This window comes from Arthrobotrys flagrans, assembly GCF_004000055.1.
Source record: "Arthrobotrys flagrans strain CBS H-5679 chromosome Unknown unitig_9, whole genome shotgun sequence".
NCBI classification, from domain to species: Eukaryota; Fungi; Ascomycota; class Orbiliomycetes; order Orbiliales; family Orbiliaceae; genus Arthrobotrys; species Arthrobotrys flagrans.
The window spans coordinates 2,299,472-2,322,165 of record NW_027137551.1 but is presented as its reverse complement, the minus strand read 5'-3'; the positions used below and the strand labels follow the sequence as shown (position 1 = coordinate 2,322,165).

Sequence of the window (22,694 nt, the reverse complement as noted above, 5' to 3'; positions counted from 1 at the left end):
TCATATATCTTACTCGCATCGAAAAGTACAAAAATCCTATCTCAGACCCAGCTCGTTGTAGATGCTATTGGCCTCGAGGCTATCTCCTTAAGTATTAACTGAATATCGTATACGTCGTCAGCGGGTGATATATTCCCCAAGACGCGAGCGATCGGCAATAATCATATGATCATTAGAAGGTAATGTATCACCCCTTGTTTGCTGTTACTCGAGTCTCTGCTAAATTTGATACAAGTAGACGATCGACGAGAAAGTCTTCGAGATGCGGCTGCTTACTTATATAGAAGCTCTGCGACCATTCTACCCAGGTTTGGGCCAAGATAGAAAATGGAATGGTACGACCAGAGCAGCGGATGTCCAACATTGCCCTGGGCTAGAGGAGTGGCCAGGGTTCTGGGCTGGAGTGCATAAAGTGATAAGGGAATGCAATGGTAAAGAGGTGAGATGGGCTCCAGTTCCTCTAACCAACCCTCAGTTTTAGGATTTTGGCATCATGCTAAAACTGCGTCCCTAGTTTCGTACTCTAAAACCCCCAAGCACTACCAAGGAGGCGGTGAGGCTAGGCCACAGCAAACAGACTCAACAACATCAACCACTACTATCAGCCGTTGACGTCTCCAACCTTTTGGATATAACTGTTGGACGACCTGTCACAGATATCCTTCGCAGTGCTTACGGTACGGATGCAGGGTTTGAGGGCCCTCGGTCTGCAGTCCCTATTGGCGATCCAAATAGGGTGCTATGTGTAGGACAGATGCCCGTGCGGCAGAAAAAGACTAACATGCACCCGATAACAAGGAATAAGCCTCTACTAATAATTGATGTGAAGCCTTCATGGGTTTTATACCTACCCCCGCACATCACAATCACCTTCAACCAACAGCGACACAAAATATTGACCCAGCCGAGAGGAAGAAGATACCAAAACGAACTGATACGGGCAGTTTCACAAATGTTTGCACATATGCATATCAACAACGTACTATACGGCGTGCTCACAACGTATCATTCAACATACTTCTTCAAAAGAATCGATGCTGAGGGCAAATATCCCCGACTGCTCGTCTCCCCGCTTATCAGGAGAATTGATATAGGCGAGAGCAGCCTCGTCGCCGCGTTTGTTGGGCTCGCTGTCCTAGCGTCCCGTCAGGGACATGGTAGAGTAGCCCATGGGACCCCCGGTCCATTCTGTCGGGTTCTGGATGCGAACCCGGGTACGAACCGCCAACATCTGGTGGTTGACGGCCCTATCGGGACCCAACCCCTAGACGGGGACACTCGGAGGGTGCGCCGGAGCCGCGGTGACCCTCGTATCAGAGTACGGATACGGCTCGTCGAATTCCTCTCTCGGAACCTGGCCTCCACATTTCGAGGCGTACTCGAAGTGGGCCAAGTTCCGAGAGAGGTGGTCTTCAAGATTTACGACCTCTCTATTCCCGAGGTCGCAGACGTCTGCGCCGACGAACTGAAGGCGTAAGTTATCCATCTAACCCTAGCTTGTACTATCCTGGATACTAACATGCTGTCTATTAGGTACGACGCCTTGGGCCCCATCCAAGGAACTATTGTTCCGAGGATATGGGCGGTCGGAACCCTATACGGGATATATCGCGTTATCGCGATGGATCCCTGCGGGTATCCAGTTCCGGAGCCTCCCCCGCCGGAGTTTTACGAGGCGGCGCCGGCACTATTCCGGGCCATTCACGGTCACAATGTTGTTCACAACGATATTGACCTGCGGAACTTTTTGGTTTCGCAGGGTCAATATCGTGTGATTGACTTCAACTCGGCGAAAATCGGAACGCCAGCGCAGATCGAACATGAGGAGAGGTATCTCCTTTCCCTCCTCCAAAAAATGAAGAAGGGATACATTTATCGTTCCCAAAACGACACCTCGGGGTAAACCCCGGCACGAGGAGCCGAAAGGGGGAAGATGGAGGGAGGAGGGAAAGGAGAAGCGGAAGACGGGGAGCCGGAATGCGGAGAACTGAAGGGCGGAGACCTGAAACATGAAGAAACAGAAAGCGAAGGGCTAAAAGCGAGAGAGCAAGAAAGTGAAGGTTGGGAAAATGAACAGCCCGCTCGAGATGAGAAGAAGCCAAGCCTCTAAGCAGGTTTACGGCTCAGAACCCTGAACGGTAGAATGACTTCTCGAAGCGGCTTACGAGATAACCTTCCTGTTCTTTCTTCTTTCTTCTATTTTCTCCTTTCGGTTTCTCACATCAGTCGAGAACCAAATTCATACCCCTCATTGCAAACTATTGACATCGCGAAATCATGATCCATGTGTTGCTAATGTTGCAGTTCCTGATTCGGCCCGTCAACCATACTTGGAATATGACTGGTCAGCTTGACAGGGATCTCAACACAAACGACCTGAGGTTACACCATGATTTGGAGAATTGTTCGGAGCAGAGGGGTTGTTTACAGAAGCAACTCGTTTTATTTTGGGGCTTCCCAACCTTCAAACTGGGATGCATCGGCTCCCCTAAAACGTCGCGACTTCAAGTTAATCGCTATGATATATCTCTGGCGAATTTCAGCACCTTAGTTATAAAAACGGAGAGGGAGACTATATATTTTATAACAGTCTCAATAAAAATGTTTCTTTATCATAGCCATTATATAATCCTATAGTGCAAAAGGCGCGAATTCCATGATCAAACTCTTTCACATTAGGAGGAAGTTGAAGCCTGGAGAATTCGGGTATCAGTCGAATTTGATCCTCAACTTCAGTGAGCTCCCGCTCCTTATGAAAGCCCTCCTTGATTTGATTTTGCCGGTTGGTTTTTAGAACCACGTACATACCCAGAAACAACATTAAGTCCGACGTCTCAGCTTACAGCTTCATTTGAGCTTAATGCTCCAAGGCAACTATGTATCGCTCTCAGCTTATGTTTCGCTTTTCTTTTACTTCGTGTAGTGCTAATATTTTTTAGGAAATCTCTGTATCTAACAGCTAAATGCTGGGGTGCATGTGGGCTACAACTAATGAAGGGGTTCGTTTGCGACGGGGAAGTACCCAGAGAAAAACCCTAAAGCGCATCACAGTAGGTTTGGGGAGTTGGTAGCTCAGGAGAAAGGTCTGAATGTTAGTATCTTATACTACCTTGGCCTTTTCGTTGTCTAATTTCAAGAGCAAGTTTTCCAGCTTTGCTTTCTTTATCAAGAGAATTTTTTAAGAATCATAGATTACCAATGAATGAATAAATATCATTTACGCAGATGCTTGACTGGCAATAGCAGCCTAAAAATCCACTTGGAAACCAAAAGATTGACTGACAAGCAAGAACGCTCAAATAATATATATGTACATGTGCATTAAAGCTCTCTTAGACCACTCCTCACTAACAATATTTCCACCCCATTTGGTAATAACGCTTAAAACATTCCACAATCCACTTTTCGAAACTTGTATCTCCACGAAGTATATAAGTTCCGAAAGAATGGGGGTACCTAGGAAAAATGAGGAATAAACAAAACGATTGCGATGAGTAGGTTTAATCATCTCACCGTCCCCTCTTTCAGTAGTATTTCCAGCAATTAGAATATCCATAATATTAAATTTAACAAATCGGGTCAACTCTTCACAAATTGATCCTTCCCTTGTCACCCATTGAAATCCAGAAAGAATACCATCTTTAGCCTTCTAGAGACTATAAACATTAATACTTTTTGTAACATCAACAAGAATACCAGCTTTGTCTTCTAAACCGAACACCCGAATGTTTCGAATTTCCATAGGACCCAGTCATAATTGTCAACTAATACGTGGGCAGCAATTTTCGAATTCTCGGTCTTGAGATGAATTCGTCTGGTGTCGATAACAGCCGCGATTTTCTCATCCATCGGGCTTGCGCGCATATAAATCCGATGCAGTCTATTTGGTGATTTCGACAAACCGACCATAGATGATCCGTCCAAAACACCTTCCCGATATTGGACAACCGGCGGCGACAGCTTGAGAGGAATCCCTGCATGTCCCTTTTCAAGGGACCCTAGCGCGATTTGTAGGTGCGATTCACTGCTATGTGTAGCCCGATCTCATCGGTGTATGCCCGAGTGTCAGGATCCGACTTGGCTAGAAGTTTCAGACCTTCAACGAGCTTTGATATGTCTGTTGTTTTTCTTAGATTTGACTACGACATGTACTACGAAATAGGCTGAACATTTGATGGGCTGAAGATTATGAGCTGTCTCAAAAGTAGTCAGCGTGGCAGAGGCTTATATAAATTGGCCAATTCCAATCAACTCGATAAGATTCCCTGCTGATATATAATCGATATTTATTGGGGGGGTTAGCTGCTATCATAAAAATTATATTCTCTACTTTTTTAATAAATAAATCACCTTTCTCTCTATAAACATAACTAGGACCTTGCATCTTAACCCTTGGATTATTTTTGACAGTTCCTGCAGATACGCAGCCGGAGGCGTGAAAGCGACCTTTCTGCGAAGTTGGAATTAATTTAGGGACATAAAACATGAGCTCCGAGTTTGGATCACATCTTCGAATAATATTGCTGACTTTGTCATCAGCTAGTCCTTCATACAAGACCTCCGGGCGATATCTTTGAACGCTCCGAGGAGATGGCAACGAATTACCATCACCCCGGAGATATTTCCGTTTGCTAGCAAGAATTTCTTCATGATTGTATCGATAAGGTTCTCGTGACGTAGCCTGTCTTCACTAGTAAGCTCGATCCTGAGTCCTTCGCAATGTGAAAAAAGATCATCATGCTTGTTTGTCCTCGCCAAGTTAAAAAATTTTCGAAAATCGGATCGAGGATGAGGTGGTTGAAAGCATGTTCGCAACTGTCATCGGAGTTGGACCTGGCCCACTTATTTGACTTTGGATCAAGATAATGGCCCCCCAAAGTCGGTCCATAATTGTAGCGTTTTCGATACCAAGTTTCTTTGCATATGAAGAGGCAAATGATCGAAGGGTGAAAGTCCAGCCTTTGCTGGTAGAGCAAAAAGCAACATTCCCTTTTGCTGCGGATATTCAGAGTTCGTTCATGGGACTGGATTCGTATATTGACGAGATATAGATCAAATCACCGCATGCATGCAGGAGCACATTGAAAACGAGGTTGTCTAATGATTGATTGAGCGAGATGTATAATTCCAGTTGGAAGTAAAGCCTCCAATAAAGAGAACGTGCGCACGTACTAGTGATTTGACGATTATCGCGTGGACATCCTGAAAAGGCGGTCTGAAAGCATGGTATTACTCTTCTCAATGGTTCTAGCAAAAGAATATACACTTCTTTGCTTAATTGTTGTCCAAGCATTGTCGATGATCAGTATCCTGTCATGACATAATTAGCGCACGAGAGTTGAATCTTGTCGGCGGTTGAGTTACACTCGACGGCAATGGTAAGTTTAACGAAGATGATAGCTATATTCAAGCGCTTAGCGATGACATACTTGGCCATAGAGACGTGGTTAGATATGTAAATCAGCAAATAAATAAAAATATTATACTGCACAAAAATAAAATAAAAATACCGATACTTATAAATAACCACCTCAACCTCCCAAAGCAATCTCATCTACATCAACCTCCCAAAACAATTCCATCTACATCAACCTCCCAAAACAATCTCATCTACATCACACTCTCAATCAGCCACCAATCATGCCTCGAGTAAGTTCCGAGCACTGAATTCCAAGCTTCACTTCGCATAATTGAAACCAACTAACATACACTCTCAAGCTTCCTCTTTCACGATTCACGCTAGCCGGCTTTTCCACCATCTCGCGCCGTTCTCTCGCCCCGCGCAGTCTCCCGTGTTCTCCCACACTGTTCTCCCGCTCCCCCCGCCTCCCTTCGGTTTACTTCCTTCCCGATCCCTCCCCTCTCGATCCCTCCCCTCTCGACCCCTCCCCTCTCGACTCCAAAGGCTCGTCCTCCATAGACTCTTCCTCCAAAGACTCGTCCTCTAAAGACTCGTCCTCTAAAGACTCGTCCTCCAAAGACTCGTCCTCCAAAGACTCGTCCTCTAAAGACTCGTCCTCCAAAGACTCGTTCGGTAATTGGGTTCCGAAGGTAATAATCCTAGATTGTTCGAATTTAATTTTCGCACACCAAGCTAACTATTATCATTGTTTTATTATTAAAAGATAAAGGTTTCTTTCGGAAGTGTACTATTTGTAAGTCTATATCAATTTAATACTTAATAATAATCAAATGCTAATTTTTCTTTATCATATTTCTAGGTTACGTTTCAAGCGGGCTGCTACCTCTACCAGGAGCTAAACGGGAGGGTAAATCAGATAAGCGAGAGGTTAAATCAGACAAACGAAAGGTTAAATCAGACAAACGAAAGGTTAAATCAGACAAACGATAAAATGGACAAGATGAAGGATGAAATGAATGGTAGAATGGATAAGATGGATAATAAATTGGATAAGGTCAAGGACGATATTGAAGAGATCAAGAAATCGTTGCTAGCGTTGGGAGCTGGGCAGAAAATGAACGCCCATATTTAATGGCAATGATGGACTACATAAACGAGGAGAGCCTCGTTTTTTCTTTTTTTCTTTTTTTTGTTTCGCAGGGCGTTCCCCTCTACACTTGCTTCTGTATATAAGAAAGGGGAGGCAGGGCGTTCTTCTCTACACTTGCTTTGGCTGTATATAAGAAAGGGGAGGCAGGGCGTTCTTCTCTACATTTGCTTTGGCTATATATAAGAAAGGGGAGGCGGGCGTTCTTCTCTACATGGTTTTTGACTGCATACAAGAGGAGGGGCTCTCTTTTTTTTTAAAGCAAAAAAAGTAAAGGAAATAATTCGATCGATGGGAACTGAAGTCGCAAAAGTAAGATTTTCACTGATGGCCAAAAAGGCTTTTTTAGTCTCACGAATAAAATATACACTATGATCTAGGTTTCCATCTCAAAGAGCCCTGTCATTCTATTCCAGTTAGTTTTGCTGAAGGAACCCGGATACCAATTTAATTCCGAACGAAAGCACTCGGTTCGAGGTATCTCTAGATTAGGTTCGAGATTAAGTTACAGTGATAATGTTGCGGAGGCAGCCTCAAGGACTTCCAACATCTGGAAACAAAAAAGTGAAGCCATTGCTCTGAAAGTATTTCCTAGTAAGAATACCCAAGTATCTACCCAGTTACATGTCCTGCTTTAGGAAGCATTAAATTGATCTTACATCTTGAGAAGACAAAAACTCGAGAATTTATGCAAATTTCTGGATGTACATACGTATACTCTAGCACCGTCCCTCCTCCCTTTTCAAAGCATATAGATATATTGCTCCATTGATACCATCTCACAAAAAGACCTTGCCGAGAGCTGAGGCTAGTTTCGGATGTTTCCTTTATTTTGTTTTACTAGCCTGTATTCATTTAGTCTTCTTATATACATGCTGCTTCAACTGTTGACAGGATGGTTCAACATTAGTCTCGGTGACCCTTCTTGCGACGGGTTACTCGAGACATCTCCGTTTCAAGCCCGAAGCTTCTAGATCTGGATCTCTTACGAGAGAGCCGAGCTTGAGATATATCGATGCCGAATCCCCTAGTAATATATGCGGGGTTAGAAATTATAATCGGGAACCGAGTACTTGGGCCCCTTGACTGTTGAAATCCAAACGGATATGAGTGTAAGGCGTTTTAGATCGATCGAGAGGGCACTGTAGAGATCGCGATATCCGGTCCAGGCGGTGCTATGTGTACGTGGCATGCCCAGCCTCGTCTTCTTCCCCTTTCGCGAACCCATCCTACACATAAAGGCCCGGAGTCCTACTCCCTCCAACATCATATAGTTCCTAAGCTACCTCTCAAGGTTAGTTGTAATTTGACCGAGCCGAAACTTTGGCGACGGCTTGCCCTTCTTTTATACATCATCAGAGCTGCAGAGAACACCGATCAGTTTCTAGTCCAGTCCCACCAAGGACATATCATGAGTACCTCAACGAATGACGCACAACTCTCCTCTGCAAGCGCCTGATGGGACCTCATAGCCCTTGCATTAAACATAATGGTTCAGCTTACCGGCAGAGTTTGTGGCTTCCATCCCTCAACCCGGACCTAGAGACAAGGAGACTGAAGCTTGGAGTTAACAGGCTAGGGATGATAGATTGCACTAAAGGCAAAAATTCTCAATCTTATGGAGCTACATCCGTTTTGAATAGTAGCTAATCCTTCGAACTTGATATATTATTTAGGGATAGCAGTAGTTAATATGTTTTAGGAGTGACGTTGCTTTCTTTGTTTGCATCATCGAGAAGGCATCGAGTGTTTCGACCTCAATATACATTTATGTGTTTGGGCTGTTGGATTATTTTGTGGTCTGTGGTCTGTGGCTGGGATTGAGATTGGCGTGGCTGGGTCGTCTCCGGAATAAATGACATTGATGACGAGCGGCTGCATCAAAACATCATCCCAGCACAGACCATCTTCGAAAACCCCAAACCGCCGCCATCTCCAGATCCCCCGAGTCGCCCGACTACTACCTCCCTAACATCGATACACCGAAGCCATGGCAGACGAATCCGCGCCTGTCGAATCGCCTTTCGATGCTCGAGGGTTTCCCATCACCATCGCCGGCATAAACCAAGACGAGCGCGTTTCCTTCTCCAAACTCTCGGGAAAGTACAACCTCGAACAAGAAGACGGCACCGAATACGAGTTCGACGAAAAGTTAAAGCGATGGTACGAAGTGGTATGTCTATATCCCTTCCCTCTATCCCTCTAATACACCACCATGCTCCACGAAAAATTTCGTTGATAATTCTCTCTTTTCTTACCACAAAGACCTTTCTTCCTCCATACACCCACCTGCCCTCTCTAGAGGGTTGAATGAAAAAAAAAAATTAAAATAAAATAAAAACCCGCACGGGGGAATGCAATATTTTGACCTTTGAACAACCGTCATTGGTGTTTTATTTCTCTCTAGCTTGACAATTCCCTGGCCGAAGAACAATCCAAAGCTTACGGCCCCGTTGATGAAACCGACTCAGTGACTCCACGAAACAAGAAGCGGAAGAACGAACATGACAATGAGGCAAATGTGAGTCTATATTTGTACCACCGTGTGTTTGCATTACTAATCTCCCAAATCTAGCAACCGGAAATCAATACTGCCAAACGTTCGAAAAAGAATGGCAAATCCGACCAGCCTGCTCCTCGCGTCAACAAGGCCGTATACGTGACGAACCTCCCACTCGACGCTACCGCTCAAGAAGTCGAAGAATTGTTTTCTAAATATGGTGTTCTGGCGGAGGAGATCGACAGCGGCAAGAAACGAGTCAAGCTCTATACGGACGAAAATGGGAATCCGAAAGGCGATGCCTTGATCGTATACTTCCGGCCGGAAAGCGTCAACCTCGCGATTCAAATGCTTGACGATACGGATTTCAGATTGGGGGTTGGTGATGCTGGCGGGAGGATTAAGGTCCAAGCAGCAGATTACAGTTACAAAGCACAGCAAGATGCACCACAGGACAAGAAGATGACAAGAGACAAGAAAAAGATCATCGCGAAGAGTCAGAAGTTGAATAACAAACTGGCAGACTGGGACGACGACGATCCGGCGACAGTCAACACGTCATCGAGGTTCGACAAAGTGGTTATTCTGAAGCATATGTTCACGCTGAAGGAGTTAGAGGAGGATCCAGCGGCTATGTTAGATATCAAAGAGGATATTCGGGAGGAATGCTCGAAATTAGGGGAAGTTACAAATGTAACTTTGTATGATGACGAGGAAGCTGGGGTTGTGAGTGTCAAGTTTGGGGATGGGGCGAGTGCGCTCGCTTGCGTTAGGGTACGTATTTGAATGTTCTTGGCTTAAGGGAGTTTTGATGATTGACAAGCCGATGTTGAATAGATGATGGATGGGCGGCATTTCTCGGGTGCAAAGGTGGAAGCATATATCTACGACGGCCAGGAACGTTTTAAGAGAAAGAAGGCCCGTGATGCTGATGCTGAGGAGAGTTCAAGACTGGATAAGTTTGGAGCTTGGCTGGAGGAAGAAGGCGAAAAATAGTGTGGTTTTGGATTACAGCCTGGGATATTGCGGAGGGGCTTGAATTCAATGTTGTTTCGCCTCGAATTTGTGCATCCCAAATTACTTTTTCAGATGCGACTGACTACGTGATTTGTTTACTCTGATGTCTCCAGGGCCTACTGTATACTCCTTGCAGGACGAATCCTTTACGGATAGTCTCCATACGTGTATGAGACTGAACGATGGTGTACGATATTGAAGGAGCTTATTAATGGAATCCGAACTTTTGATAAGTTCGTGGGTTTATACGGGTATCGTTATTTACATCGCACAGTGAAATATAAGTGGCGTACGTATACATGAATCTGGATCACACATCCCGACAGAAATCTACTCTGGTTTCTTTTTCTTCAGATCTTCTCTTCTCACCTTCTCTTCAAGCACCAACTTTTCGAGACTGTTCTTCAACGCTGTTCTCTCCTCGTCACTTGCCTCTGCGCACCCGGCCCATCGTATCCTGCACATGGCATCAACGAGGTATACAAATCCAATCCTCTCATTCAGCATGGCCACTGACTCCTTGACTTGATTTGAAACACCCTTTCTCACAAAGAGATACCGCGCATGTCGTTCTTCGCCTAGTTGTTTTCTAATATTTCCCACAGACATGAGGACAATCCACGCCTTTAAGAAGTTTTCCTGCAAGTTAATGTTTACTCTTTGCCATACCCCATCTTGCGGTGGCATCGGTTCGCTCATTAATCGTTTGATGTGGTCGTCTGGTGTTGATATATATTCCCCTTTGAGTAATTCTGATCCAGCGAAATTTTCATCTAAATCTTTCATCCAGGTTCGAAGTTGTTCGTCTGCCCAGACGTTTGTGGATAGCTGGACGAGGGAGACTCGTCCTGTGAATAGAGTTGTTGAGTCGACTTTGTCCGGAGTGAGTAAAGTGCGACCTCGGAAGTTGGGGAAGTAAAGTGACTTTTCGGCTTTAAAGGTGCGGGGTGGGGATATGAACAGTTTGCCCTTTTGGTGGCGCATGTCGGAGAAGTCTTGGAAATATGATTTCGTCCATTCTTGTGCTCTAAATTTTGACGTAGGAGTATTAACATGTGAAAAGTATGACCGGAATTCCAAAGAACATTGGTTTGATGTAGTGAAACATACAATTCCTTCCGCCTTTTCAGATGTCTATCGTAGTTCTGGAAGTCCTCCCTCTTTTGCTTGAGGGATCGAAGGTCCTTTCCATGGTTTTCACCAACGATCGGAGGGCTGTATTGTCCGATTGGCCTTGTCAATGGAGCAATTTCAACCGTGTTCTTTTCCTTAACAACTTTGGGACGGGCTACAGTCTCATATGAAGGCTGACTGAACACTTTGTCAGACGATGGCGGGGCTGTTGGAGGGGTATCCGATGAGGATGGAGGTTGTGGAGCCGCATTGGATGCATATTGGCGATTAGGGAGGACGGTAAATTGGTTAGTGCATCTCCAACATACTCTGCTAGCCGTCCTAGCCTGCGGGAGCAGCGTCCTTAAAGTCGGCCGTAATATCATGTTGATTGGCTGTAAGCTGTGAAAATGCGAATGTTGAGATATCGAGATATCGAAATTTAGGCCGAAAAGGAAAAGAATGGGAGGTCATGTGACTTTCGCGAATTTGTTTAATTGAGGGCTCACCAACAACGCGGTCTTGCGCGCGACGGAGCAGCCATGCGGTTTTGTACCTTTTCCCATAACAACATTAACTTTCTTTTTCCTCGACATCTTTCCCCCTCCACCATTCCCTTCCTTCCAGCAAATAAGTCGCCGAATAGGGTCGCGTGCTACCTGCCTTCGGATGCATGTTATCTACGACGATAGCATAGCTTCTTGCCTTTATCATTTGGACGGACCATAAGCCTTTTTAACGACTTTCCAAGATGGCAGCTTCAAAGCAGAAGCCGCTGTTCCACGATATCAACTTTACCTTGATCAGAGGTCCACAGTTTTCCGGAGATGAGTATGATAAAGTACGTCTGAAGCTTCTAGATGATTATATCACGCCTTGTTATCTATTATCTAACATATTATTCTTTCTTCTTAGGTGAGGCAACATCTTCTCGACCACGGCGGCGTCGAAGTCGAGCTTGAACCTAGCTCCCAAGGCGTCCCAACCATCAATCTCGAGGACACCACGCATATAATTTCCCCAGACATCGAATTTACCGAATTTTCCGAACTCGAACGCCGAAGACTCGCTGGCGAGATTGATCAGCGGATGTTGACGGTAACTAAACCTTCCTGGGTTTATGATTCTATTGCGAAGAACAGGACTCAGAATGTACGAGCGTATAACGCCGATCCGAGGATGATATTTTCTGGGATCGATGCGGTTATTGCGGATTTACCGGAGGGGGATAGTGAAGCTATTTGTGGTGGGATATTGGCTATGGGAGGGTTGTACAAGACGCATTTATCGAAGTTGACGACGCATATTGTTGCTTTGACGCTGGATAATGTAAGGACTGAAAACCGGTGGATTGGGACGTTTTTTCTTAGGAGGCCTGATGCTGAAGTTGTATAGGATGTTTGCAAGACGGCGTTGGAGAAGGGGTTGGGGGCTAAGATCGTGATGCCGCATTGGTACGTGGTTGTCATTCTATTGTATAAGGCCAAATCGACTAATCTTTGAATATTTAGGTTCGACGACTGTCTGAAGTTGAACCGCAGAATAGACGAAACCCCATACCTGCTACCCAATGCCGACATCATGACAATGAAAGCTAGCGATCCTCTTCCTTACCCCAGCGTCAACCTCACCCACACCCACGACCACCGCGAAAAGCTAGAAGTAGACCCCAAGTACATGCGACGCGAGACGGTAATATTTACCGGCAAAACCTTCTTCTTCAGCGGAGAGCTTGGATTGAACGAGAAGCTATTGAAGATAATAACGGATATAGTCATCCAAGGAAGCGGGAAAATAGCTACAGAAATTAAGGATGCTAATGTGCTGGTTTGCCCGTGGAGACATGGGGACGACTATCTTTATGCTAGTCAGAAGGGTATTGATGTTGGAAATTTGACTTGGTTGTATTGGATGACGACGAGGTTGGAGTGGGTTTCGCCCAGGAAGTTCTTGCTACATTACCCTAGGGCTAAGATTCCTATCCCTGGGATGGAGGAGATGGTGAGCACTTGACCAAACTTAGTACCTCAACCGTTTCACCCATTAACTTTATTATATAGATAATATCGGTTTCAAATTACAACGGCGACGCCCGAATGTACCTCGAAAACCTGATCGAAGCCGCCGGCGCAACCTTCACCCGAGCGTTGAAACCTGAAAACACACATCTCATCACAGCTCGAGACCATTCCGACAAAGTCGATGCCGCGAGGGAATGGAATACGAATATCGTCAATCATCTATGGCTGGAGGAGAGTTACGCAAAATGGGAAATGCAGACGCTTACGAATCCGAAATATACGACATTTCCAAAGCGTACAAATCTTATGGAAATAGTTGGACAGACGAGGATAGATTTAGAAGCGATTTCTCATGTTTTTTTCCCGCCCGATGAAGAGGAGGATGAGGATGAGGATGTGGAAATGGCTGATGCAAATGCGGATGCTAAGCCGAAGAAGTCAATGGGGAAAGGAAAGGCAAAGACGGAGGAGGAAGAAGATGAGGAGGAGGAGGAAGAGGAGGAGGAAGTCGAGAAGAAGCCTGCAAAGAAGGTTGGTAGACCTAAAGGATCGAAATCAACCCTCATCGAGGATCCAACTGAGACTCCACGAAGCGACAAGCGGGTATCTGCGCTGCTAGAGACACCAAAGGCAACCATCCTTGGCAGCTCTCCGCCCTTGTCAACGGGAAGTAGGAGGGCAAAGGAAAGTGCGACGAAGAAACTTCATGAAATCATGCCGGATGTATTGAAGTTCGAGAAGGAGAAAAAGAGGAAGGGTGGTGTCACGCATGGTGGGAGACGAAGTCATACTCCAGAGGTGGAAACCAGTAAAGGGCCTAAGAAGAGAAGCTTGCCAGAAGAAACAGACCCGGACCCCATGGATGAGGATGAAAAACCTGAGAAACCGAAGAAGCAGAAGAAGAAATCGATGGAGAAAGTCGTTATTTCGGTATATTTGCTCCTAACATCCCACCAGGCGTGGATTGACCGTCCAAGCAGGGAAGAGAGCGATAAGGTCTGTTTCTATATACCCACGAGGTCTACGTTAGAGGAGGGGTGATACTGACGTGAAATATTAATAACAGAGGGCACTCCGAGAAATCGGCATTCAGTGTATAGAAAACCCGGACGCCCACGTCACGCACGTATGCGCTCCTCGTGTCGTCCGAACCGAGAAATTCGTCTGCGCGCTGGCCAGGGCACCGATTATTGTTAACTCCAGCTGGGTTGATGAGTGCTTGAAGCAGAAGACTATCGTTGATACAAAGCCATACCTTCTCAAGGATGCAGAAGGGGAAAAGAAGCTGAAGATGAACCTCAAAGAGTCGCTAGAGAGGGCGAAGGAGAACGAAGGGAAACTGCTGGAAGGGTTAACTGTCTACGTCACACCGAACGTCTCCCCTGGATTCGAGACCTTCAAGAAGATCGTAGAAGCGAATTCTGGGTCGGCGGCATTATTCAAGCAAGTGAAGAGAGGTGGAATCGCAGCAAACAAAGAGGCATCGACATCGAAGAGACTGGTTTTAGTCACCGCATCGAAAGATGAAAAGTTGTGGGCTGGATTCAAGAGAATGGCGAAGGAGTCAGGGTGGGATCCCTTGGTCTACAGTACAGATTGGCTTTTGGACGCCGCCATGACCCAGAAGTTGGTGTGGGGCGATAGGTTTAGCCTATCGAAGTAAGACTTCCACCTTTGGCTCTGTTACCTTATCTCGATCTTCCTTTCCTCTTCATCGACCATCGCCTTCAGGCAGCGATGGCTTTGTACTATCTTTTGCGTTATCATCAAAGTGGCGATTATCGGTGACAAGTCTTTTATTCGGCGTTGCTATTAATATTGTGCACTCACAACTTGTACTATAACGAAGACTTTGAACTGGATTATAACTAGCATGCAATGCATAGTCGGGTATATTAAAAAAAATAAAAATAAAAAAAAACCCCGACCCCAAGAATGCAGATGGACAGATATCGATACCGTAAACCTCCACGAGGTGACGTAGTTTTAGCCAACCGCGGGTTTATGGCGGCCTATGTCGAGGAATACAAAACCCACTACTACCACACCTTTACGCCCTTATCATCCCCGACACTGAACACCTGTGCCTGACCCCTTTTGACGAGCACATTCAAACACTTAACCAGCATGGCTTGATCCATGCCGTACCATTCTTGCTGGGTCGTATTGTCGCCCTCCGTCAATTCTAACAGGGTCAAGACGGTTCCCTTCTGGCCGGTCTCATCGATCCACAAGTATATCTGGGATGCAAAGTCTTCGGGGGTACGCCAGTAGATGTAAGCGATCGATTTCTCGGAGGAGAGCCATTCGGCGTTCGAGGATTTCACGAGGTCGTCGACGATTTCGCGGATTGTGGGGAGGGGTAGTTTGCCTGCATCGTCATTGATTATTCGTTAGCTATTATCTATTGACAAGAGGATCGGGATGTATGTTTATTTTCATACGATTTATAGATTTATTGTAGAACAGGTCTGTTTCCATTGCATCGACGAGGTTGAGTCGCCATAGTTTGTGCGCACGACAGTACGCCAGGATGAATGACCGCCATTGGGAGAGTTGGGAGGACCACGAAGCGGCGTTCGGCTGGCGGGTGTAGAATGGTGGGAAGGTGTAGAATTCCGGGTAGTATGCCGGTAGACCGGCTTTATCTTTTGGGTCGGTCATTGTGAAGTCTGGTATTTCGGAGCGGGAAGAGCTTAAGAGCATGGTGGCGGGGCTACAAGCTAGGGGCCAAGCTGCAGCGCAGCCCGTTCCAGCGTTGGCTGGGCAGCGGACGTTGCCGAAAACGCGTCTTCCCAGGCCGGACATCTTGTTCCGCCGCAAACCTGCGCCTGCCTGACGTTGGCTTGACTACAATTATCCCGATCGCTCTCTGCACCCCACTGCTCTGTTCCCACGCGACGGTTCATCGCCCTGACAACAGTTCCCCCGTGAGATACACAACAACTCAACGGTGATCGGGAGGATCCCTGGTCGGCCAGTAACTTAGGTAGTAGCGTCGCTGTTGAAGCTAAGCGCGATCCTGCGAAGTTGTCCGTGGGAACTCCGCCTGGTATGCTGATGGATACCGGCCTGGGTGACCTCTTTGAGGATAATGCGAGTACCATCCGAGGTATTCAAGAATACATAGACAGACTGCGACAGGGTGGCTGTCGGCAGTACGTCAACTCTACTACCCTTACAATCACACGTATATATTTCTAACAGAAGAAACTCTGTTGTATAGAAGTATAGCCTGGGGAAAACTAGGTTGTATAGCCTCCGTAGCAGCGAACGGTACAGACGTCGAAATCCGTCACCTACAAGCCTCGACGAAAGATGGTTCATGGTCCTTGAGTTCGAAACATACCCTCAAGAACGTCCACGGAGGGTCTCAACTTGCCAGCGTACATTGGAATAACATTGGATCGGAAATCGCGATTACAGATATCTATGGGAGGTTGGCGATATGGACGGTATATGTGTCGTTGGATCGGTTGAACTTGTTGAGACAGTCGCAGGTTACGGCTAGAGACGACTTATCCATGTTGGCGGGGTTATGGTGGTTGAATATGAATAAGCCGGTGAGTGGCATGGCATGATAACTACTTGTGAGATTTGGGGCTGACGAATGGTGATGATGTATAGTACGCCCTTAGTAAGGCCGCCATAAAGACGGATGGAGTCTTCAAGTATCCGACAAATTCATTACCCCCCATGGGCCCTCTGAACCCGATACAAGGCCGGGCCGCATGTCTGGGTGTCACCAGGAACGGTGTGGTCAAGATGTGGTATTCCTCTGATGCCCAGCACATTCAGAAAGCTACGGCGGATTTGGAATCGTATACATCCATGGACGATCTTATCACACATGCTGCATATGCTCCCGATAGAGGTACGCACTTGGACTCCTTTAAATCTCCTTTTATCGTAACTGGTTATCTTGATACGGGTATTTGGGACTGATCACTAGATATTTCATGAAGAATCACAGACCGAACAGCTGTTCTAGCCGTATATACACAATCCAAGCAATTGAGACTCTACCGCATCTCTATCGACTGGAAACATCCCGCTCTACCCCCGAACGCCAATGTCTCGCAGCTCCCGCTACCGGTTACTATCATCGTCAAACGGTTAAAGATCGAACACCATCCAGGCGATGGACAAGATAGCGCCACATCATTTCTTACACACTTGGAAGTATTATCTCCCTTTCCCGGGAATAATATGCAATATCATGTTGTTTTGGGATTCTTTGCGAACACATCGCAGCAGCATCCTGTGACTACGATTAAAAGGTGGGAACTTAGGAATATTGGGACGTCGTTACATCCGGGGTTTGATCAACTGGCGCAGAGGAGGAATAGTACGGTTACTGAGAAAGAGGTATGGTTTATCCCAATATGGAGGGATGTTCGATAGGTAGATGCAGCTACCGATACGTTCGAAATATAGAGACACGAACTCATTTCATACCCGGATGTGCCTCTGCACAAATGCGCCCTATCGGTCACACAGATCAATGCCAGTACGATGATCGGTGTGACCTATACAGACGGGACCTTCGAAATAAGGGATAGGTTGGTGTCCGATTCTCCCCGAAAAAAAAAACTCGATGCGGTGCTAATATAAACCTTTTAGAATGCAATTCAACACTGTCCATCCGACCGCTAATAATGACAAGCTGTTGAATATGGTACATGCAGGATGGCATTTCCCGTTGCTGGGACCGCATGTCGACATCGTACTGTCCCCAAATTATGCTGCTGTTGCGCTACTTACCAAAGAACATGATGTGAATTTGGTATTGATGACACATAATGATGCGCTGGAGGGGACGCCGGAGGATAATCGTAAGTTTGGAATCAAACCAAGAAAGATCAGAGCACAAGTTAATTCATCCTTTGTTTCTAGCCAATATCTTAATAGCAGCAGCCACACTCGCACAACAGCACGCCTGCTCATCGAACAACCATTCGAATAACGACGACCTCGCAGCTGTTGCAAGGCAATATAACAACGACCGTATGCCCCCGTGACTCCCCAAACCTCCCTTGAAAATTGTTCTAATCGCCAACCTCCAGACTTCAAAACCTGCGTTCTCCTCGAAGCACATCGCTCGCTTAATCAAGCCATCGATTTCCTCCAAGAGCAGAGCAATGAGAAACTACAACGTAACCCATTCTTCCAACGTTGCTTGAGTTTACAATCCGTATTATATTACAAGGGATGGGCGAATCCGAAACCCATACCCGCAAAGATTGCGCAGGCAACGCTGCATTTAAAGGCGACGTCTGTGGGATTTGGGTATTTTATGAATAACGTGGCGAGGAATAGGCAGGATGTGGAGGATTCCAAGTCTAGTATGTGTTATGCCCCCGTTTTTGTGGAGAGGATAGGATAGGCTAACTTTGGATGAATAGATGCGCTGCAGAATCTACTCGGTGTGGTGAAATGGGAGATCGATTTCCATGTGTACCTTGTTGATGAACTGCTCGAGCTCGCACGTCGAGTACGTTCGAATCCAGGTGATATGGAACTGGTGAAGAAGATCAGTAAGCTACCCCTTCCCCACCATAACGGTTGCCGTGATCACCTTCTAACGTAAATCGTATAATATAGTGCACGAAACCAACTCCTGCGCCCTCCCCCTAATCCTCACCGGCGCCTCCCGGTTCCTCCTAAAATATAACTCCCGCGCTCTCCGGGGGTTCGACCAAGCCGCCCGCGACCACCTAGCCCAAAACACCGTCGACGAAGCCCTAAAACAAGGATTCCAATCCCTCCGCACAATAATGGACGCCAACCCCGTAAAATTCAACATGTTTGAAAAACTCCTAGTCGACATAATCGCACACATCAAACGCATAACCGAAACCTGGGATGCCCAGCGTCGAATCGACGTCGATCGGATGATTTTTCTCACGGGCGAGATTCCAGAGGTGTTTTATCCCATCGTGGAGAAATTTTTCCAACAGAGTTTGGGGATATTGAAGAATGATATCGATCCTTCTCAGATATTTTTCTTCGATACGACTTGGTTGGGGTTTCACGATGATAGGAAGAGCGTGGTGTTTAAGAAGACGGAGAAGGTGGATACGTTGAGGAAGTGTCTGTTGAAGAAGGGGACGCCCGTGAGGAGGTGTTTGAGGTGCGGAGAGGTGGTGGAGGATTTGATACCCAGCGCGAGGATGGGGCTTTGGTTGCATAATATCAGTAGGGTTTGTGTCTGTGGGTGTTTGTGGATGCATGGGGATTGAGGGTGAAGATGCTATCGGAGCGAGGGATATGTATTCTTTTGAAGGCCGCGGTGGGAATATGCGGAGGGGAGGTTGCGATGTAGATTAATCACCGGCGTGGTTTGGTTTAAAATTCCATGGCTACCCGTTGTGCTGCCGTTAATTTAATCGTGCTTGGAGCGAAAATCTTAAGGGTTCCCGAATATAATACCTCCAATCGTTACACCCGTGGCAATTACTTTTACTATTTCCTATTTTTCCAGCCCCAAGGGAAGATGAAGCAAGTCCAAGAACCAAAACGACGATACAGGGAGGCTCGGAAGAGGGAGGGGTATGGACAGGTAGAGGAGTGTTGGAGAAGGGTTATGAATGATATTGGAGATGGCGATAGTAATGTAAGTTAAAAAACCTCCACTCTCCCTTCCTAAAGAAAATATAAAAAAAATGCATTCCGATAAAAAATATATATAAAAAAAATAAAAATAAAAAAAGGGAAAAAACCCCAAGTTATCGCCTTCCTTGGCTTACAGAAAAGTACCGGGGGAGATGTTTCTTATATACAAACGAGAACATCGGCAAAGGAAAGGGAAAGTGACAGAGGGAGGTCGGAGGAGGATAAGGATTCGATGATGGAACAAAAACGCCAATCTTGTTAGCATACATGGGTAGTATGTATCCCCAAACAAGGTAAACGCTAAAGCCCACCGAATGTAGGAGACAACGTAGTTGTTGTCACGGTCGTGGATTATGATAATGACGAGGGAATAAGTAAAAGCCAAGATAGTAGGAAGGGAAACAAGAGAAATACCAACAGCCTGATTCGAGAGTTCCGGAAACCTAAAAAAAGACGAGACAAAAGAAAATCCGGTATCGAACCGTACCTATGCGTTCATGGAGGGATGGCAAGAAGGCACAAGGCTTAGGTAACACAGACCTATATCGGCGGAATCAAAGTTAGAAGAAACGCGCGCCACGCTTGGTTAACGTCTCTTTCAAACTTACCTCTCAATGCTTGTATTTCTTCAAGAAGTCAGCCCTCTCGGCCTTATAACGCGCCATATCCTTGGTGAAAAGATCTTCGTATTTCTAGTTGCAAGGCAAACAATACTGTTAGATGGACCGAAATCATAAATATCATCTCCCGAGCCGGGTTCCGTACCTTCTTTTCAGCTTCGGGAGTTGCTTTCCACAATTCAGCCAGCTTGGACATCTTGTCTTTGTGTTCAACGTGATCGACCAATCCCGAGCTGTATTTATCTTTCATGAAGAAGACCCAGGCGGTGCGGGGACGCTTGACCAATCTGTCATCCTTGATCTTGGTAACGGGGCTGACGCCCTTGATGCCCTTCTTCTCTCGATACCCACGAATACGGATGCGGGCATTGTTGGCGGCCTCGATGTCCAATGGATTCTGTCCCGCAAGCCATTGCGCATATGCAGCCTTCCTCTTGACGGTTTCCTCGGCTGCGCGGTCACTCCAGGTCTATTTTACATCATTAGTCCGAAGCAAATGACAAAAACACAATCGAAAGCTAGCATTTACTCACCTTCTTTTCGGCATCGGAAAGAGCTCGCCATTGCTCAGCAACCTTCTTGGCCTTTTCGGAAGCTTTGAGCGAAGGGTCCACGTTCTTAAGAGTATCGACGAAGAAGAGATTGTACGGGTTGGCCTTCTTCGTTGGCGCATCTCCCAACGCCTTGTCGTACTGAGTTTGGATGCCCGGCTTCTTAGGGGCGGCCTTCTTCTTAACGGCCTTCTTCTTCGGAGCTGCCTTCTTCTTCTTTGCGGCCGGCTTCTTCTTGGTCGCAGTGCGGCGAGTACCAGACCTCTTCGCAACGGCGCGATTTTTAGCAGTTGGCTTCTTGGTGGTGGCGGTGGTCGACCTCTTCGCAGGTGCCTTCTTCTTGGTGGCAGTGGTCTTCTTGGTAGCAGTCCTCTTGGCTGCAGTTGCGTACTCGCGAAGGACAAGGTTGGTCAGGAGAGGTAGATTGGCCTTCACGAATGGAGCAAAGGTGGCCTGGCTGTTGATAGCATTGGCGGCACCGGACGAAAGAGGGCCGGAACGAGCAATGGCTCTGGCAACGAGGGCGCTGAGCTTTGGCAGCGACAGCCCGCTACTGGCGGCAAGACGGCTTCTCCCGACTGCCAACATGATCGAGATCGAAAGTCGGAGGAAAACGGGTCGATAGGTTGTTTATTTGATATCCAGGTAATAAATACGGAGGATGAAGTCGTTTCCCTGTGCGTATAACAAATTTTCGGATAATGAAAATTTGCGTTAGTGTTGGCCTCTTTAGCAAGTTGATATCGCTTTAATTGGGAAATCCCAACATGACGGCATGTGCAACGGTAACGTAACGAATGATATCATACACAATCGAAACTCAATTGAAAGCATAGACATCGCCAAAGCATGGGATTTTTAAAATAAAAAAATATTAAAATTAAAATAGAAAATAGAAAAACGTGAAACACCAATACGAAACAAAGCAAGCGGGGCCCTGCTCGGTGTTGTGGAGGGACAGGTAACGTGCGGTGATGCAAGAGAGGTCACGTCGTCCACAGTGCGCTTGCCAGGGCCTGCACAGCACCCGCCACCAAGCATCATTGCATGCAGCTGTTAGCGACTCGGACGTTCCACACGGGTAGCCTCGAAGTCTGCATTGTCATTGACGGAGGGATTGCAGCACGGAGAGTGGACATACGGTACCTTTTGAAGCGATAGAGGCTGGAGACGATGCCGGCGACAGCAGCGACAAAGGTAGAGGGGAGATGAGGATGATGGGATGATGAGAAGATGTGGGGAGGAGTACTGCGGAGGGAGGAAAAGAGGAAGAATCCCGAAGAGGGAGATGGTAGGTGGTAGCCGGTGGGAGGAACAGTGGCTGGCAGTCAGGGCTAACCTGGATAGTCTTGTAGGTGGAATGGAAGACAAATGGTGGTTTAGCCTGGTTTGCTAGAACTGCCCTATTTACTCCAGGTGACTAACGTTACAAACTAGCTCTTAGTTTCCAAAATTTCACTCAAGGGCTCAGGCAAGACCTTCTTGAGAGTTCAGCTTGATTTAACCCAACATGGTTTGAACTGTAGTTAATTGTGGAACTTTCAATTCTTCAGTAAAGAAAATCCATATTGGATATATCTCAAGGTAAGTAAGTAGTACTACGTGGTGGTGCATGAGCATGAGCATGTACATACGTAGCACATGGTACAAATCAATCAAGCCGCCACTACTGGTAGACGAACGCTATAATACAGATGGCTGATCACGGAAGAGGAAAGTATCCTTCTATCATACTCTTTCTCTTTTCA

General features: G+C 46.4%; 8 protein-coding genes across 8 annotated transcripts; 5 read left to right on the top strand and 3 right to left on the bottom strand.

Moving 5' to 3' along the window:
• Positions 1 to 262: 262 nt before the first annotated feature.
• DFL_006028 (uncharacterized protein) lies at positions 263 to 1,903 on the top strand (the record flags this gene model as incomplete). The annotated part of the gene is made up of 3 exons (XM_067635375.1): positions 263 to 439; positions 515 to 1,473; positions 1,534 to 1,903. 3 exons carry the CDS (start codon positions 263 to 265, stop codon positions 1,901 to 1,903), a joined length of 1,506 nt encoding a protein of 501 aa, XP_067489811.1.
• Positions 1,904 to 5,640: 3,737 nt separating this feature from the next.
• DFL_006027 (uncharacterized protein) lies at positions 5,641 to 6,494 on the top strand (the record flags this gene model as incomplete). Its single annotated transcript, XM_067635374.1, has 3 exons — positions 5,641 to 5,649; positions 5,719 to 6,051; positions 6,222 to 6,494. The coding sequence occupies 3 exons, from the start codon at positions 5,641 to 5,643 to the stop codon at positions 6,492 to 6,494; spliced, it is 615 nt and encodes a 204-aa protein (XP_067489810.1).
• Positions 6,495 to 8,499: 2,005 nt separating this feature from the next.
• Positions 8,500 to 10,005, top strand: DFL_006026 (uncharacterized protein; the record flags this gene model as incomplete). The annotated part of the gene is made up of 4 exons (XM_067635373.1): positions 8,500 to 8,682; positions 8,917 to 9,030; positions 9,085 to 9,783; positions 9,847 to 10,005. 4 exons carry the CDS (start codon positions 8,500 to 8,502, stop codon positions 10,003 to 10,005), a joined length of 1,155 nt encoding a protein of 384 aa, XP_067489809.1.
• Positions 10,006 to 10,356: 351 nt separating this feature from the next.
• On the bottom strand, positions 10,357 to 11,525 carry DFL_006025 (uncharacterized protein; the record flags this gene model as incomplete). Its single annotated transcript, XM_067635372.1, has 2 exons — positions 10,357 to 11,053; positions 11,137 to 11,525. 2 exons carry the CDS (start codon positions 11,523 to 11,525, stop codon positions 10,357 to 10,359), a joined length of 1,086 nt encoding a protein of 361 aa, XP_067489808.1.
• Positions 11,526 to 11,890: 365 nt separating this feature from the next.
• DFL_006024 (uncharacterized protein) lies at positions 11,891 to 14,823 on the top strand (the record flags this gene model as incomplete). Its single annotated transcript, XM_067635371.1, has 6 exons — positions 11,891 to 11,980; positions 12,055 to 12,468; positions 12,535 to 12,593; positions 12,651 to 13,140; positions 13,200 to 14,156; positions 14,227 to 14,823. 6 exons carry the CDS (start codon positions 11,891 to 11,893, stop codon positions 14,821 to 14,823), a joined length of 2,607 nt encoding a protein of 868 aa, XP_067489807.1.
• A 376-nt stretch (positions 14,824 to 15,199) lies between these two features.
• Positions 15,200 to 15,866, bottom strand: DFL_006023 (uncharacterized protein; the record flags this gene model as incomplete). The annotated part of the gene is made up of 2 exons (XM_067635370.1): positions 15,200 to 15,531; positions 15,605 to 15,866. 2 exons carry the CDS (start codon positions 15,864 to 15,866, stop codon positions 15,200 to 15,202), a joined length of 594 nt encoding a protein of 197 aa, XP_067489806.1.
• Positions 15,867 to 16,214: 348 nt separating this feature from the next.
• Positions 16,215 to 19,402, top strand: DFL_006022 (uncharacterized protein; the record flags this gene model as incomplete). The annotated part of the gene is made up of 10 exons (XM_067635369.1): positions 16,215 to 16,318; positions 16,387 to 16,723; positions 16,788 to 17,034; positions 17,134 to 17,528; positions 17,598 to 17,722; positions 17,784 to 17,995; positions 18,057 to 18,167; positions 18,227 to 18,505; positions 18,566 to 18,697; positions 18,765 to 19,402. The coding sequence occupies 10 exons, from the start codon at positions 16,215 to 16,217 to the stop codon at positions 19,400 to 19,402; spliced, it is 2,580 nt and encodes an 859-aa protein (XP_067489805.1).
• Positions 19,403 to 20,262: 860 nt separating this feature from the next.
• Positions 20,263 to 21,534, bottom strand: DFL_006021 (uncharacterized protein; the record flags this gene model as incomplete). The annotated part of the gene is made up of 5 exons (XM_067635368.1): positions 20,263 to 20,315; positions 20,384 to 20,392; positions 20,434 to 20,467; positions 20,541 to 20,864; positions 20,929 to 21,534. The coding sequence occupies 5 exons, from the start codon at positions 21,532 to 21,534 to the stop codon at positions 20,263 to 20,265; spliced, it is 1,026 nt and encodes a 341-aa protein (XP_067489804.1).
• Positions 21,535 to 22,694: the final 1,160 nt, after the last annotated feature.